The sequence below is a fragment of the Acanthaster planci genome, linkage group LG12 (genome assembly GCF_054643075.1).
Source record: "Acanthaster planci isolate LZ-2023a linkage group LG12, COTS_SCS, whole genome shotgun sequence".
In the NCBI taxonomy this organism is placed as follows: Eukaryota; Metazoa; Echinodermata; class Asteroidea; order Valvatida; family Acanthasteridae; genus Acanthaster; species Acanthaster planci.
Window position 1 is genome coordinate 3,188,262 of NC_141788.1, and position 16,988 is coordinate 3,205,249.

At 42.5% G+C, this 16,988-nt stretch overlaps 1 protein-coding gene across 1 annotated transcript in view; it reads left to right on the forward strand.

The window, feature by feature from the left end:
• The window catches only part of nim1k (NIM1 serine/threonine protein kinase), a 46,194-nt gene extending 33,792 nt beyond the window's left edge, over positions 1 to 12,402 (forward strand). Inside the window, exon 4 of the mRNA XM_022231569.2 lies at positions 8,535 to 12,402. Within this exon, the coding sequence (XP_022087261.1) occupies positions 8,535 to 9,281 (747 nt within the window). The 3' untranslated portion in view covers positions 9,282 to 12,402. The remainder of the gene's footprint in view (positions 1 to 8,534) is intronic.
• The last annotated feature ends 4,586 nt before the right edge of the window (positions 12,403 to 16,988 follow it).

Consider the following 16,988-nt stretch of genomic DNA (forward strand, 5'->3'; position numbering starts at 1 on the left):
ATGAAACTCCATGTTCCATTATTCGTGCAGTGCAGGACGCGCATGCACTTTCATTGTGTACAAATACATGTGTACTGTACATGTACATGAGTGCATGTACATGAGTGCAGTACATGTACATGAGTGCAGTACATGTACATGAGCTCAGTACATGTAAATGAGTGCAGTACATGTACATGAGTGCAGTACATGTACATGAGTGCAGTACATGTACATGAGTGCAGTACATGTACATGAGTGCAGTACATGTACATGAGCTCAGTACATGTAAATGAGTGCAGTACATGTACATGAGCTCAGTACATGTAAATGAGTGCAGTACATGTACATGAGTGCAGTACATGTACATGAGTGCAGTACATGTACATGAGTGCAGTACATGTACATGAGTGCAGTACATGTACATGAGTGCAGTACATGTACATGAGTGCAGTACATGTACATGAGTGCAGTACATGTACATGAGTGCAGTACATGTACATGAGTGCAGTACATGTACATGAGTGCAGTACATGTACATGAGTGCAGTACATGTACATGAGTGCAGTACATGTACATGAGTGCAGTACATGTACATGAGTGCAGTACATGTACATGAGTGCAGTACATGTACATGAGTGCAGTACATGTACATGAGTGCAGTACATGTACATGAGTGCAGTACATGTACATGAGTGCAGTACATGTACATGAGTGCAGTACATGTACATGAGTGCAGTACATGTACATGAGTGCAGTACATGTACATGAGTGCAGTACATGTACATGAGTGCAGTACATGTAAATGAGTGCAGTACATGTAAATGAGTGCAGTACATGTAAATGAGTGCAGTACATGTACATGAGTGCAGTACATGTACATGAGTGCAAACTGACACCCAGAATTTTTTACTCTCCTTGTACATGTTTTTTTTTTTTTTGGACTCCATGAAAGTACACCCTGTGCATGGACATGTACATGTACATGTCCATGTAGTTCACATGTTGGGAATCAGTGTTGAAAGAACATCAGGGAGAAGGACACCACCCTTCTTTAATATTCGTAGATACTAGTACAAGTCCCAGTTGATAATTTCATACAGTCATGTATGTGTACATCCGTTACTGTCACATGATAGAGATGATAGAATGTGGAAATGTCGTTGAATTCCCACTTCATTCATTTCCCTTAGTTTTGCACGACACCCTCCAACAACCTGTCATTCTTTCCTGTACCTCTCAGGCACTGTGATTTTCATGACAGCTTCAGTCTCAAAGTCCTCTCCAGGGTGAAAAACAAGAATCAATCACTGCTAAATACTCGCTTTCCCCCCAAACAGTCTTAATTTATAGATTCAAATGATCATGTCCCTAATTGGCACCAACGGGCTGTGGACATGATGGGCATCAGAGTCAGTCCTGCAGGGCTGACTACTCATCTTCAAGTAGCGGAATCCCACCCAACAGTGCTTTTTTCTTCCTGAAGGCTGGAGCGACATTTTCCCAGTGGAATTTGTTGAATTGCACATTCGGTGCCTCTTACAGATGTGAGGCAGTGCAGTTATGTTGTAGAAAGAAACTTCTTGCGGCAAATAAGCCGAACCCCTAGATGTGTCTCTTGTCACCCACTGCTCATGTTTATTATAAATATTTGGATAACACATTTGTTTACTTGGACTGTTTTTTTTTCAGCCCACTGTTTATTCCAGGCTTTGGAATTCATTTGGTTTGGTTTGCTTTGTTTTGTTTGGGGAGGTATAAGAGCAAAACTACTAAGATGATGGAGGTACATGTATAAAGCAATCCCCATTTTTGCTGGTGTCGTTATGGACCTGTTTTTGTTTCACACTGATCTGGATCTCAATCAGTGATCCCAAAGCTGGTTTGCTCTATCCTCTCGACAGGCTCTGGTGTCAGTGTATCAACGTTGGATCACTGATTGTGATCTCGATCTGTTTGAAATGAACAGGCCCTGTGTTCATATACACCTTGGATCTGGATCTCCCCAGCCGATGAAATACATGCACTAAGTGGCATACACAGTCCTCAAGGTGTTAACCGTTAGGGTCACCTTGGGCACTTAATGTCAGATAACGCTTTGTCAAATCCTCCATTGAGGGAAATTATTTAGAAATGTTGAGATGAAATACTTGTACATGTCATGGCATGTTTTGTGAGACCTCGGTACAAACCAAGACTGTCAGACAGAATTGGGAGGAGGTTGGAAATGAGGATATGCTGGTGATAGGTACGTTCCCAATAGGCCTCTGAATCAATTGGCTTGTGGCGTTTGAGTAGTGTAAATCTTGTTGAAAAGTTTGCTGGCTGCTTACAGTTTGTATTTATCAGCAGGTCAAAAAAGGAAAATACTGAAAAGATGTATTTTTAACTTTAGAGGTTGGTGGTAATGAAAATGAAAGATGTCGATTTTTTTCCCTTTCAAAACACTTCACGTGCTTTCCGTGGTTTTACACCATGTATGCATCAGAGACCACGAAATATCAAATCGGGAGGGGGGGAGGGACCACTTCCAGACCTGTCATTTTTCTTCCTAAAAGTCTGTTCCCAGTTCTACCTTATTTTTCCCCAGAATTAGAGTGGCTCACATCGTGGCCCCAGCTTAATGTAAATCACGAAGCAGGACACACGGTCTGGTTTGGCATGGGCCTTTTATTCGTACAGTACGTGTCAGCATTTTATTCATGACACTGGCTGCAGTGGCAAGGTTAGAGTCTCTGGAGGTGGGTGGCTGGCGTATTCAATCGATCAGCTGGAGTGACAGGGGTGCATACCAGACTGTTCACCTTGCCCATGGTGTACACACTGCTCTGCTTCAAGAATACCTGTTTGTTGTATGGGCAGGCCATCACCATGTTCACAGCGCGTCAGAGGTGGACAGTTTCTTTCTTTTGTTATGCAACTTAGGACTAAGTCATGGGGACATTCTTCTGTCCTCACAGCAATTTTTGGTCCCCACAAATTGGTGTCATGACGAGTGTTTGTACTCACAACTATGGAACAAGTATTGGTTAGTGTGTTTGATGACGTAATTGCCTGGTATCCAGTTCGTAAGTGACTTCGTCACAAAGGCGGACAAGCCACGATTCGCAGGCTGCCACTGGATGATCGCAGAAGTTGCATGTTAACTTCTGGTTCCACAGTTCCATATAAACGGCGATCAATGCTTGTAACCCTATGTGCAGTGCATGTGTGCAGTGGGCGTGGTTTAAAGTGAAGTGACGTCGCTCTTGCAAACCGGATAATGTTGGAAAGGAAGACGTGACAGGAGGCCATTTCACACCAGACAAATCCTACTGGTTGACACAGGGTTGAAGCAGAGTTGAAAACTGGCGGCGATTCACATTTGAAAATTTTCAACCCTGCTCCAACCCTGCGTCAACCCCGAGATTGACTTCAACCCTGCTCCGGACCAGGGTTGAGATTTTCAACCCGGGTTGAAAATTGCTTGTGCTCAATTTCTGGGTTGAACTCGCCCCGATAAGCCTAATTCATACGAAACAAGTGTGAAACCTATGCTGGGTTGCATGCGGGGTTGAAAAATCCAATTTTCAACCCAGGGCAGCCATGGGCTCGCCCAGGGTTGAGTTCAACCTGGGTTGACAGGCTGAAGTGTGAAAAGGCCTAATGTGTGCCAACCCTTGGATGCATTGATAGCACCAACCTGCGGGTAACTTTGGACTCTCAGTTGATGTCACTTTATTTTATTCCATTCATTGGAGCATACCCTCAAAAACCCAAGCAAGGGTTACATTACATCAAAAATTTGACACACTACAGATCTGAAATTATTACAAGTTGAAGAGTAGGTTTTTCCTTTCATTACAAGTTAAAATATATTTACCAGCACATTTACATGAATAAGTCGATCATGGGTGGTGTTTAAGAAACAAAGCGATAGTGTTTCTGCCTCTTGTAGACCTCATTTGCAGTGATGTCGAAATTTCAGCCAGGAGGCATGCATCAAATTGCCTTCTAAACACTAAACGCGTGTGGCATGCAGATGCCCCAGTGTTGAACAGGCTGCCAATGGCCTTGGGTTTTTGCCTCCACTGTCCTGCTCTGAGACACCAAAACAGCTGATTTGCCCGGAGAGCACTGCATTGCCTAGTCAAGCATTTAGTTCAACCAACACAGTCTTACACATGTACAGTTCATAGGGCCTTGTTGCGTTCAAGACTTCCAAGGAAGATCACCTTGTACTGCTGATGTCACAATCTGCACTTTATGGTCAGTGGACGCCCGTGCGTATACGTGGTTCAGTCTGCATTCAAGTATCGTACATGTATATATCAGGACCATTTGTTAAATAAAATAGGTACAGCTAATTTGGCTATTTGCACGAAAAAAAGCCATTTCTCCCGAGTGATCCCTTTTTCAAAATTGTCCAAGTTTACAACATTCCTGTTGCTCCCGTAGAGGGTTTGCACGACTGCCATATTGCAGGTGAGTGCTTCTGTTCCACAGGGTATGCACAAAGGAGGTTTCCCTGTAGAACAAAAGAACTGCCCTTCGAGATGGCTACCACGCAAAGCCTCTATTGTGACATTAGGTATGGTCCCTTGGAACGTACATGTACAGCAGTATACTCCTAAGTATATGGCTTCAAACAAGCACTCTCGTGCAAAGATAGGGATGAATAATAAAGAGGAGCAACTAACTACAGGGCGAGGTACATGTGGATTGCAGTTCCAAATCCTCAATTTCAGGTCGAGTTTTCGCCCTACTCTCACCTGATGCTGGTCCCTTTTTCTGAGTCACATCGCATTCCTTTCATTCCGTTTCAACTGCATCGTTGTACTTTCGCAGAACATGTGGCACATCATGTGCACTTTACGCACGCGGCCATGAATAGATAATTTTGACTGCCGCTGTCTTGCGGTCGAAACCTTCATAACATTCGCCTTGTTTAGTTTTAAGCATTGTATCGAGACTTTCAAGAGCGGGTAATTTCAGACATGACTTTCTGAGCCATTTTCTTGAGGCCGCTCCATTTCCTTGAAATTGTGAGATTGCAAAAACAACTCAAAAGTAACAGTCGAATACCTGTTATATGAGAACCAGAGTGTTTTACAAATGGTAAAATATTATTTTGTACATAATGTGTTTTATTTTTGTAGTCAAGTGTAAATAATGTTCTTGTTATGACTACATGGACCATTCCTGGTAAGTTAGGTACTTACAGTAAGGGAAACGCTGTCCTACAACAATTAACCTCAAACCTGTACATGTAAGAAGGAAACAACATTTCATGCAATTTATTGGTTATTCATTTTCTTTAACTTTCAGACAGGTATTGGTCATCATCTCTGTTGACTTATTTTTTTTAGTACCCTTGATATGCCCTAATAAAAACTTGTACATTGGAATCAGCTGCTTCACCCAATTTTTATGTCTGGAGTGGATCGGCTCGGTAACTCTTGCTTTGAATTTTTCATCTTATAATTTCTCTACGTGTGCAGTATCTAATCCAAGGAGATGTGGCGGTGTCACCACACTCTCACTTGCATTGTTCAACTCACTGCACACCTTCATTTTAGCAAGTCACAACCCCCTATTGGTCACAGAGGCATATGATGCACACGAGCCACCTGCCCCAGGGCACTCTCTCCAAGAGCTCATGTTGTCATACCATTTTTGTGCATGAATATACGTGCATAGAAACGAACATGAAGGTTTCATACATTAGCCTTTATGTGCATGCAGAGACTGAACGGCACGACCGCGTAATATTTGTCACTGCTTTGTTTGCAGATAATTGACCTTTTTTTTTCACATGTGCCTTCTCACACCCCTTGGACCATGCAGCAGCATGTTTACACCTTTCCTAACCGCACGCGAACGGCATTCAAGAATCCAGACAAGGCTCCATGGCTCTGCGACTTTAACATGACAGCTCCAAATTTTTCCGATAGCTCCTTACATGTCCATGTACATGTGACTCCGCCTGAAATGAGCTAAACAGCTACACTTGCCTGGAGTAATTTATCAACATCGAAACAAATTGAAACGAACATCCCTGGACTGTGAAATTCCATTCTGCAAGTGCCCTGCCTGTCATCTCTGAATGCTTTTAATTAAAGCCCATGCATTCCTGTTTTAACTGCCGGGCAACCATTGTCCATTCTTGGAGAGAGAGAAAAAAAAGAATCATTACACACAATAAAGATTTACGATGGGCACACACACTTGATACGTCTGTCCCTTGGGAGTGTTTGGGTTGTTGGTGAATTTTTAAAGGACATGGGGGGGGACGATCGAGTGATGTTTTTGCTCAGGAGGCGATCCTGCAGTGTTTGTGTATGTCACAGTGGACTGCAACATTGGGCCTGACGGTCAGTTTTTGTAGGGGTCAGTGGCCCAATAAGGGTTTGTGTTGTCTGACCCGCCCCCAAGGTTCCACCGACACACAGATATATGGCCTATTGTATCTTTTAAGTGAAACTCATCGAATGACTTTAATTATTGGCTCTAAAGTTGTTTGCCCCAAACAAAAGTCTTTGTCCTTGCCTCTAAGTTTGTCCTAAGATTTTAGTGCTTTTGACTTTTTATTTTTTTTACAGCATTCGAAAAATTTTGCAAGTGAATATTTTGTTGCAGATCCTTTTTGGGTGTCATTCAAATTTAACTGACTTTTCCTAATCAGAAATGTTTGGCGTCAGTGGCAGATGTACATGTCCATGTGTGTTACATGTACATGTACATACCTGTATTAAATAATTGGGCTTTAGGTTAAGAGATTGTCTGGAGTTTGGTCTTTGTTTTTCCTGTGTTTAGTTTTCAGTTTTCTTTTTATTCACAGAAAAGGAAAAAAGGATTCCTGAAAATTGAATTTCATTTCCATGATTTAGTCTTCATCATGTCGTGGAGGGTGCACTTCACCCACAGACACACGCGAATCATCTTGGGTTGAAATTAAAAACACGTCCATGTACACGTACCACACTTAAGCGTCCTGTCTTTAAGCATCAGGATCTTTATTTACTCAGTGCAAAGATGCCAAACACTTCGTAAGTCTTGGTCGCCAGGCGCAAGACGTCATGCTGACCCCTAGACCCATCCCCCCCCCAAGATAAACATGCACAGTATATATCCAAGTACGTCCTAAGGAGCACGAGCATGTCTGACGAGCAAAATGAACCGAGATGTCAGGGGAGGAAGGGGAGAGGGTAGATATTGGGGGGGGGGGCGACTTACATGAAATACATTTAGATAGTACTAGATACCCCAAATGCCGGGCAGCCCCTGTCGAAGGCAGTGTGTTATTAACAAGATAATATTTGTCTTGGTTAATGTCAATACGGATTGAGTCATTTTCCACCCTGCGTAGCTGGCTGGAAGTTGTTCTGCACTGTCATGATTGGTAGGGAGGAGACTAGGAGGTTTACCAGCAAATGTTTACACAGGTTAGCGAGGGAGAAGCTAATATCCAAAACTGGTCATATATCCTTCTTTCTTTTTTTTTCTGATTGCAGAAAGATGTCTAGGAAACACACTTCCCTGCATTTGACTCCACGGATATTTTTCTGATCAACAAGATTTCCGATGTGTTTGTTTTGTAGATGGTAGCACGCTGACTGGTATTGATTTTAAAAATAGGATTCTAGAGATTTTGGAGGTTTCCTGTGTTTTTGATCAGCGTAGCAAAATGCAAAAAAATATCGGCCCCACACCACCACCTCCGCTTGACAAAAAGCTACCACACAACAAACATGATTTAGGCTACATGTATCATCATGAGTGTAAATATTGGGCCACTTGTGTACAAGACGTGCACAGACATGTTCTGATTGTGGCCATTAAACATGGTAGAACGTGTGTTTATAGAAATTTATTATGAATCCAGATTTGAAGTGACAGTTTGTAGTGACAATTTACGACATTCCCTTTTTAATCTTGTCTTACAAGGTATGTGTACATAAGAGATAGGCCTTCTCATTTGTTCAGAATGTGCATTTATGTGTTGCCATGATAAGCATAGGCCTATGATACTGTGCTTGGACATGCTGCCTCCTATAACAAATTACAGCGTACTTGCAGGGTTTGTAATAACACAATGTGGGGGAAAAATCTCTTTCAAGACAAAGTGTGGCTCCGATCTCTGAAGTTTTGGGTGTGACTCGTCAGCCAATGTGCTGTGGTTGTCTTCAGGAAGAAGAACACTGCTTTTTATGAGAGAGTTTTGTTTTTTTCTGCAGTCCACAATCTTTGCCAGTTTATGTTGCCTCCTTGCAAAGCTTCAAAGTAGAGTTTAAAGCTTTGCTTGTATACATGAGCTTAGTTTCCAAGCTTGGCGGGCTCTAATCCAACTGCCTGACTCCAGATCTCTTGCCTTTTCAACCACCGGGCTTCCAATGTTTAATTCTCGTTGTTTGAGATTGATGCTAATGATTAATTGTAAAAAGGGTGGAGTCAAGAGAAGATACTTATGGCGCCGTCCCCCCCCCCGTCTGATGTTTACTGAGCCCCTATTCACATTTCAAAAATTGGTGCCTCAGTTTTATTTATATCTCTTCTTTGTTCTTTTTTTGTAACAGCACTCTAAGAATATCATTCATCGTGACTTGAAAGCTGAGAATGTCTTTTACGCGGCCAACGGCCTTGTCAAAGTGGGAGATTTCGGTTTCAGCACGACCTTCAAGCAAGGCGAGATGCTGAACACATTTTGTGGATCGCCACCTTACGCTGCCCCAGAACTTTTCAAGGATGAGCATTACGTGGGACCCCCGGTGGATATATGGGCCATCGGCATCATGCTGTATTTCATGGTGACGGGTGTCATGCCGTTCCGCGCTGACACGGTGGCCAAACTGAAGAAGTGCATCCTGGATGGCCAGTTCACCATCCCCACCTTCGTCTCCAGCCCCTGCCAGTCGCTGATTCGGAGTGCCCTCAGGCACAGCCCAACAGAGCGCGTCACCATCGACGGGATCAAGAATGCCGCCTGGCTGCGGGGCCAGGACTTCCCTGCCGCCCACCACTCGTGCCACCCCACCCCGTGCTTCGACCTGGAGACGGCCACCGCCGAGGAGAAGGAGGTGCTGTCGCAGCTGTCGCAGCTGGGGGTGACCGAAGAGCACCTGGCCTCGGCGCGCGACCGCGACGCCCGCAGCAGCATCACAGGCACTTACCGCATCATGCTGCACAGGATACAGAAGAAGTACATTGAACCACCCATCATCACCACGCAGGCATCGAATGGACAGAATCCGCCCACCAAAAAACGGAGCCGGGATAGTAGAAGAATTAAAAATAAGCCCTCCAAGCTATGTACAATATTGTAATATAATCTTCTCGCTTTCTTTTTTATAGGTCAGATGTGTGTGAATATAATAGTATATTACACAAGAGATTTTCAGGTTGAAAGCGCAAAGAGGGTAATAAGGCTTACCACTTCACCGAGACCCCATCCATACCATTTTGGTGGTGTCCTTTTTACTAAGCCAGCATAAATGGTTACATTTGTGGAGGAGTGGACCCTTTAACACAGCATTGTCAGTCATAAACGGCGATTTCTGTGACAGGCCACCATGTGAACCTCCGAAGTATCTGTTGCCATTTCCATTTTAAGTAGTTGCCATGGAAAAAGCCAGATACCGGCAGCTTTCCAGGACACATGAACAGGTCTCTAAACCCAGTGTCTCAAGTGGTGAACCACCTCGTGAATTCAGTACATAGGATTTGAAAGCTCCTCTGTGACTGTGGGCTTTTTAATAGGTGAATTGATATATTCAAGCCTGACTCCTTTTTGTACGACAGACTGTTGTACAGTTAACTACTGATGCGACATTTTAAAATTGAAACAGTCACTTTACTTGTCTGTTTTCGCTTTTTTTCTGGCCTACCTCAGTCAAGTATTCTTTGAATTTCTCAGAAGTACTGGCAGTCGTCTGAAGACATGAGGGTTTTCTAAACCCCAGACTTAGTCTCTTTTTTCCAGCTTTGTCTTCGCCCTTGAATTCCCGTTCGAAAGGCGAACAAAAACTATATATATTGATATATTAATGTTCAGTGAGCGCCTTTCGGTTATCATTATTGCCATTATTGTCGAGGAATGATTATGAGTGTGTGGGGAGAGGGGGAAGTATGATGGATGTTCCAAAGCATCCCCACCTGACGGTAATGCCGCATTTGCACTGGAGGATGAAATTGGTCTGTGGTCCCGCAGCTGTCGTACCGGTATATTGCAGTACTACTCTAAGACTCCACACGCTTTGAACCACGACAAAGTGAACTTTAAAGGTACGCTCCGTCATTTTGCTGTAGTTACCCAAAAGGTTACTGACGGAATTATTGTTGAAAAAGAATAGTCGGTTTAAAGAAGGTTATGGGACTTAACTCCCTGTGAACTCATTCTTTTGGGCAAGCTGTCACATTGAAGAAGAGAATGAAAGAAGTTCATTTCCAACAATGCATCTTGGGTATATTTTTGGAAAATTGCCTTTAGAAGCGCGCTCAAGCGTTGACACACGCTGTTATCATTATTCATTGCTTTGGTGCGTGACATCGTGTAGCTGTATTCAACTTTACATGAGATGCTGACGAATTCAGGCACAATTTAAAATGCGATTCACCATAACTTGTGATTTGAAATCAAAATTATTCAATGAGCTTCAACTTCATCAGGTTTGTTGTTAACCACCTGTCTGTAGATTCTGAGCATTTTCCTCCAAGGAACACAATGCACAAATGGCAAGCGATGGACTGCATCTTCAACAGTACAGGACCCAAGCGGCTTTATTGTGATATCAAGCCTGGGATTAGACGTTAAAAGTCTTGCCTCGCTCCATTGTTGGGCTTCATTTTTAATGCACATGTACTTATAGATCTTGGTTAGGGAACGTCTCAAAAGTTTGGAACGTTCACGTTCTCTTGGATCATTCCCACTGGCATATTACTAGCATTCCATCAGGACATTCACTCACCAACAGGAACGGTCGGCTTTGTACATAGGTAGACCGTCCCGAGGCAGCGTTCCGATGGGCCAGTGGAACGGCCGCCCGTTCTGATGCTCCCTTACATTATGAGGGAAAAAAAGATGGATTTTTGGATCGCCTCTTGTGGGAATTATATCAAGCATTTGTCTTGTGATAAAAGCATACAAGACATCGCCTTTCAAATATGAAGTGAAGAGAAGAGAATGATTAAAACACCGGACACAGTTTGTGGGGTCTTGATGTACATGTACATTTCTATGGCCTCCTGACAGACATGCCAAATACGTCAGTACTAGACCTCTTGTGCGTAGTGACCGTAATGCAGTCTCCTAGCGCAGTTCACGTACTTGCTAGTCTGGGCATGTTCGCATTAAAAAAAAAACCCTTATCTTTAATTCATCACTTCATCGAAGAAAAAAGAGAAGGAATTTCAAATTGACGAAGTTATTCTACTTTCATTATTGCATGAATTGACGTCAGGGCGTCCGGTGCATCTCCTCTAGGGTTTTAAATTCTTGCCCATTGTGTCACTGCCTTCTGAATATTTCATGAATATATCAGGTCATTTTAAAGGGGTCTGTCAGTAAGGACTTGCTGTGGGTATTTCTATGCTAAATCAAAGTTGTCATTTTTTCTGTCATTCTGTCGAAGCGTAAAATTTCAAGGAGAAGGGATTACGCAGCAGCGTTTAATGCGGACGATGCGTATGAAGCTAAAGTTCTCCTCATTATGCATTTCAAATAATAAAAATAAAATGACAAGTTTGTTTTAGAAGCCTTTTCAGCTCTTAAATTAAGTTGTAGCAGAATTCCCGGCATCATTGTCGTTGGGATTCTGTAAAGTATTGTACATCGTGGTTATTTTAACAATTTAGCAAGAAGTGTACATTCAGACTATTTTTAAAGAAAGAAAATTTCCTCCGATCTATATTTTACCGAATTCCATCCAGACAGCGGTGAAGCAATCTTGTTTATTTATGACTTCTTTCTATCAGTTGCAATCAGCTTCATTGTGTTGTATAGTTCTATTAATGGAGTGTGTTTTAGACAGTTTTGACATTTGAGAAGAATGAGACAGATTTCAAATATTTGTGCTTTTATTGGCTTATGCAGTTGAGATAATAACCCTTGGAATTATGCAAGGGTGTTTAATGAAATGTTCTTTAGGTGTGGAGCTAAAAAAAAATTCTTTTTCTGAAAGTCTTCGTGTGACCGTTCCCTATTTAAAAACAAACTGATTTCATTTTATTAGTTTTGAAGCGAACCGAGTTGCCGGGGGGAATGGGTGTTCTTGATGTTGACAAATTGAAATGGGGATCAGAAATATTTCCATTTTCTCGCTCTTGTTGACGATTTGTCTGGAATTTATTCAAAATGGATATCGAGAGTACCAGATTTGTAGAAACGACGAGAAGAGACTGACAGAACTATTTACGGATGAAGAAATAAATATGAGATCTTTGAAAATATCTGGATAATTCTTATGGTATTCTTCGTGTTCAGTATAGAATTCACCTGTAAAATTGACTCGTGAAATCGTGTTGTGATAAAGAAGTTTATTAACAGAGAGGATAGGGGATGTAAGGATATACGGGGTAGCGCGCTTTTACGGGCTTCAGAGATAGCTTTGATGCAGTTGTGATTGTCGTTTCAAATTTGGATTTGGTTTCAATGCAACCCCACCCGTAGCATTGTTTTTCTAGAGGGTTGATGGGAGTTCTGGAAAAACATGTTTGTAATTCGAATCAGTGATATGGAAACCGCATCGTCCAACGGCGCTGGCCTAGCAACTCGACACGATCATGTCTCATTGTAATCCAATTACACAACACGGTCAGTGGTTGTCAACTTGAAGATGAAAGGATAACTTTTGCTATAGCAACGCATCTTTAACGTTCGACCCGCTTTAGTTCTGCTAGTCCGGACAGATGTGGTCGGTTTGCTCTACATCCGTCTGAGCTGCATATCAACGGACGCATTCACACGTTATAATTTGGGCCAGTCAAATAGGCCCTAATGCGGGCGTCGACAACTCCAATCCAATCAATGACAGCGTGCCATAAAAAAAGTGAAGGAGTCCTATCGACGCGCGTGATTGGTCGTTATAATTGAACCTGTGAAAGTGCAGTGATTTATTGGTCATTGGAGCGAGTTCAAATTCAAGCTAACTTTGAAAAAGGAGACATTTTATGCCAATGGGAAGTTTGAAAGCAATGAGAGCCGAAATCCTCTTTTTAAAATCGATTTTGTGTCAGAATAGCGGCGATCATCCGCAGGAAATCCCACAGTCAAATTTATTGAAGTGCGCATGTACCCGGTTCATTTGCGATGGAAATTGCCTCGTATACAGCGAGGTATATTGAATAAACTAATAACGCTCTCAAATCTGCGAGATATGTACAATCTTTAGCTCAATTTGGCTCCTACTTGAAGTCTGCGGCCCTTTATTAAAACCTCGACTTCATTGTCGATCGGCTGCACTGAACACAGAGCCATTTTTACATGCTTGAAATGTTCACATGGATGAAGAAAGATTCCTGTCTGCGGCTACCTATTACGTGCTTAAAGGGGAGGAGTGAGGGTAGCCGCCGTCCATGCCGAACCATAATTTGCCGATGGGGCCAGGGATTCAGGGGTGAATACTGCTGCTGCCGCCGTAAGAGGACGACGCGGAGTTTGAGAAATGGCTACGTCACGCGCGGCCAGCTGAAGTGCGCATGCGCGTGGCGCACAACCGCAGAAGCTCCGTCAGTCATGATTTGCAGCGAAAATGGGCCTACTGTGTATCCATTCCAATTACAATGCTACAGGAATTATTCATCATTGAGCTTGTTCAGTGAAACCGACTTCCGCTTCCCGGACATGATACAACATTGAAATGAAAAGCGTATGTTATGGAATAATTGCGGGAACATGGAAAGTGTTAATTAATTAAAAATCAAATGTTACTGTGTCCCTCGTTTACCCGATGCTCTGCAAGAACAGCTAAATCTTGTGTATTAAACCTTAGTCTATAATAGGTCTTAACTAACTTCCTAGCTCGAGACACTTAAGTCCTATAATGTCCATTGTATTGGGAAACTGGCGAATTCCAATGTCAGGAGCATGACTGCATTTCGAATAAAGCATATTTCAAAATGTAACTTAAAGAGGCAGCCGAATGCACGTGATCAGAGGTCACAAAGCACTTTTCTGTTTTGTTTTGGTACGACCGAATATTCGATTGGAAGGTCTAATATTGGAATATGTAACTCTTCGAATTGACTTAACCTTACATTTAAGCTACCAGTTACGTGGTACATTGTCATAGTTTTTGCGCTCTTAATACATTGTGACGTTACTAATTTTTTACTGACAAATATTTTCTATGCTGAACAACACACTGTCTTTGCAGTGGTGGCGTAAATTTATGCCAGCGAGCGGGGGATTTGGATGACCAGTGAGGGTGGGGGGGGGCTTGAACTTAACACGTGACACTCCCATTGACGGTCCCTGAGACACCACCCCTCCATAGTGTTTGGTTTCGTAGGATCCATGCATTTTTCCGATGCTATAAAATTACCTGCATATCGTCTTGTATCATTAACGGTTAACAGAAAATGTATTCCTTTTTTTAAACATTTTTTCTCCCTTCTGAAATCTGTAATAATCTGAATCTACAACTTCATGTAACAAAAACCCCTAAATGATTCTTTGATGTCTAATCATTCGCCTAGCCCGAGAAGTTGCTACGAAAAACAAGGGTTAATTAGCAAAAGATAATTAGCAAAGGTTAACGTCACTTCGTGAAAACGAAAATTACGTGTTTGTACATCATGATGAGCGTCCTTCTGTTCAATGTTTACAGGGAAGGTGATCGCGTCTTCACGCGCGCACAACTGTGAATGTTACAAAGCTAACGTCACTTCGTGAAAATAAAAATCCCGGTTGACCTACTTTTAAGCCGTTTCCTTGCAAGACGTTTTGTGCATGTTCAAAGGACGTTTAGGGTTGCGTCTCTTCGTGAAAACGCAAAATGCCGTTTTCAAGATGTTTGCCCTTGGCAACATTAATGTAACGATGACATTAATGATGTTTTGTTTGTGGGAGCACGTCAAAATGGTCAAGCACGGTGTTGTATAAGAGAATATTGAAAAAAATGGAAATCGACAAAAATTCATTCTTTGAACATTAGCGTCACTTCGTGAGAACGGTGACGACATGACGTATGAACCGAGTACATTATTGGCTCCTCAAATTGATGGAAAGTCATCCCAATTATGAAAATCAAATTAGCATAAGCACGGTAACTGTATCCTTTACTCTGTACATGTGAAACCAGTATCATTTAGCAGTGATGTATTATCGAGCTATCTTTTTACTATTTTTATCTTGGTATTGATAGCATTTGGGATGATTATAAACATTTAAATTTTGTTTGCCACAAAAAATGGGGGGGGGGGTGATCCTATATGGCACATCCCTCGTCCAAAACTGAGGGATATAATTATAATATTCCCTTAGCCTATGGGTTTTGCGCCCATGCTTTGTAGCACGGCTAATCTATACAGCCCTGTTGTACTACGATTGCGGGGAATAATAAGAAGCCAAGAAAATTTATCTGTTAATTTTTTTACCCTCAAAATAATAAACAAACGCCCCCAAACAAGGAAACAAACAACAGAAAAACTATTAACCAGACAGGCAGTTACGGCTGTTTAAAAAGCCTTCGGGTTTCGGTGTGAACGTTTGCATTGATGGACGACAAGATGTTGATGTCATTCACTGTACAGGCGATGGTTTAATTTCTGTGTCTAGATCTAATGTCTGACCAAATCGGTCTAATTTCACTAATGCGTTGGATCACTGGGGACTTGTCTTTGTTGAGATAATGCGTCATTTGTCGATTACCTTTTATGTACGGCCTTCGTCGTTCCACGGGAAGCTTTTTGCCTCCGTCCGTATAAAATGTGCCCATGTGATTTCCAGTGCGTCTGTATCAACAAATACACGTTTGGATGAGATGTAAAGAGAGTGGTCAATTTCCAAAATTAGATGTCGCAGATTTCTGACTGAGAGCAGGATCGGTCCAAAGTGCAAGGGCGGAATTACTTGTGGCCCGGCGCGGCATGATGGCCAAATTGGGCCACCAATCCCGTCGTATCTAGATTTCGGCGAGGAGAAAGAAAAGTGGGTCTTTACTCGTTCTATTTTCGCAACAAGCTTCGGAAGAGGGAAGCAGCTTGTGTTATGGATAATTGGCTCAGGAAGAAGAAGAGGGAATTGAATAATTAAAGCCCACGCTGGCTGTCATCCAGGGTTTTTTTTAACAAACAAGCGGGCAAAGGCCGCTTATGTATTGCCGGCGCCATTTTGGATGATGGAAATTGTGTAGTGCTCAATCAAAGTATTGGGTGCTACGTCAATAAATGACACAGAGGTTCGAGCATCATTATTTCACCACAACCTTTTATTTCGCGCAGCATAATAATTATGAGGTTGAGGAAAATGGCGAAACCTCTTTTTATTTAGAAAACGGGCCAGTGCTCACTCTAAAATCATTTGCGACGGATTTCAATGTAGAACTTGGTGAGAGTACTGAACTGGGTTTTTCCCATCCTTCAAGGGTTAAATTCTAGTCTCGCTTTGGCATATGTTGTTATCACGAAAGGGTCCAATTGTTTTCATTCTGCAGTGACTAGAAACGTCGGGGGGGGGTAGGGTATACTCAACGCAAATGTCATGATTAATCCTCCTTAGGCTTAGGCCTACCTCTCGACTTTGTTACGAACTTACACGAAGCAGCTTTTTTCTTTTTGTGGATTTGTCTTTTGTTCCTATGCAAAGTGCACGAGCAGGACGCATGATCCAGACCCTCGCGAAAGTTCACTTTTCCCACTGCATGCCTGACATTCCTTGTCCTATTTTCTGAACAATGGTGTCGACTTGGTCAGGAATTTTCGCCTTCATTTTGGGCATCGGTCACGAGCGTACACGCCGGTGCTCTGCAAGGACGGGGGACTGCATCAAATTTCACGATCTATCCTGTCAGTGAATGCCACCATTCTTGCTATCT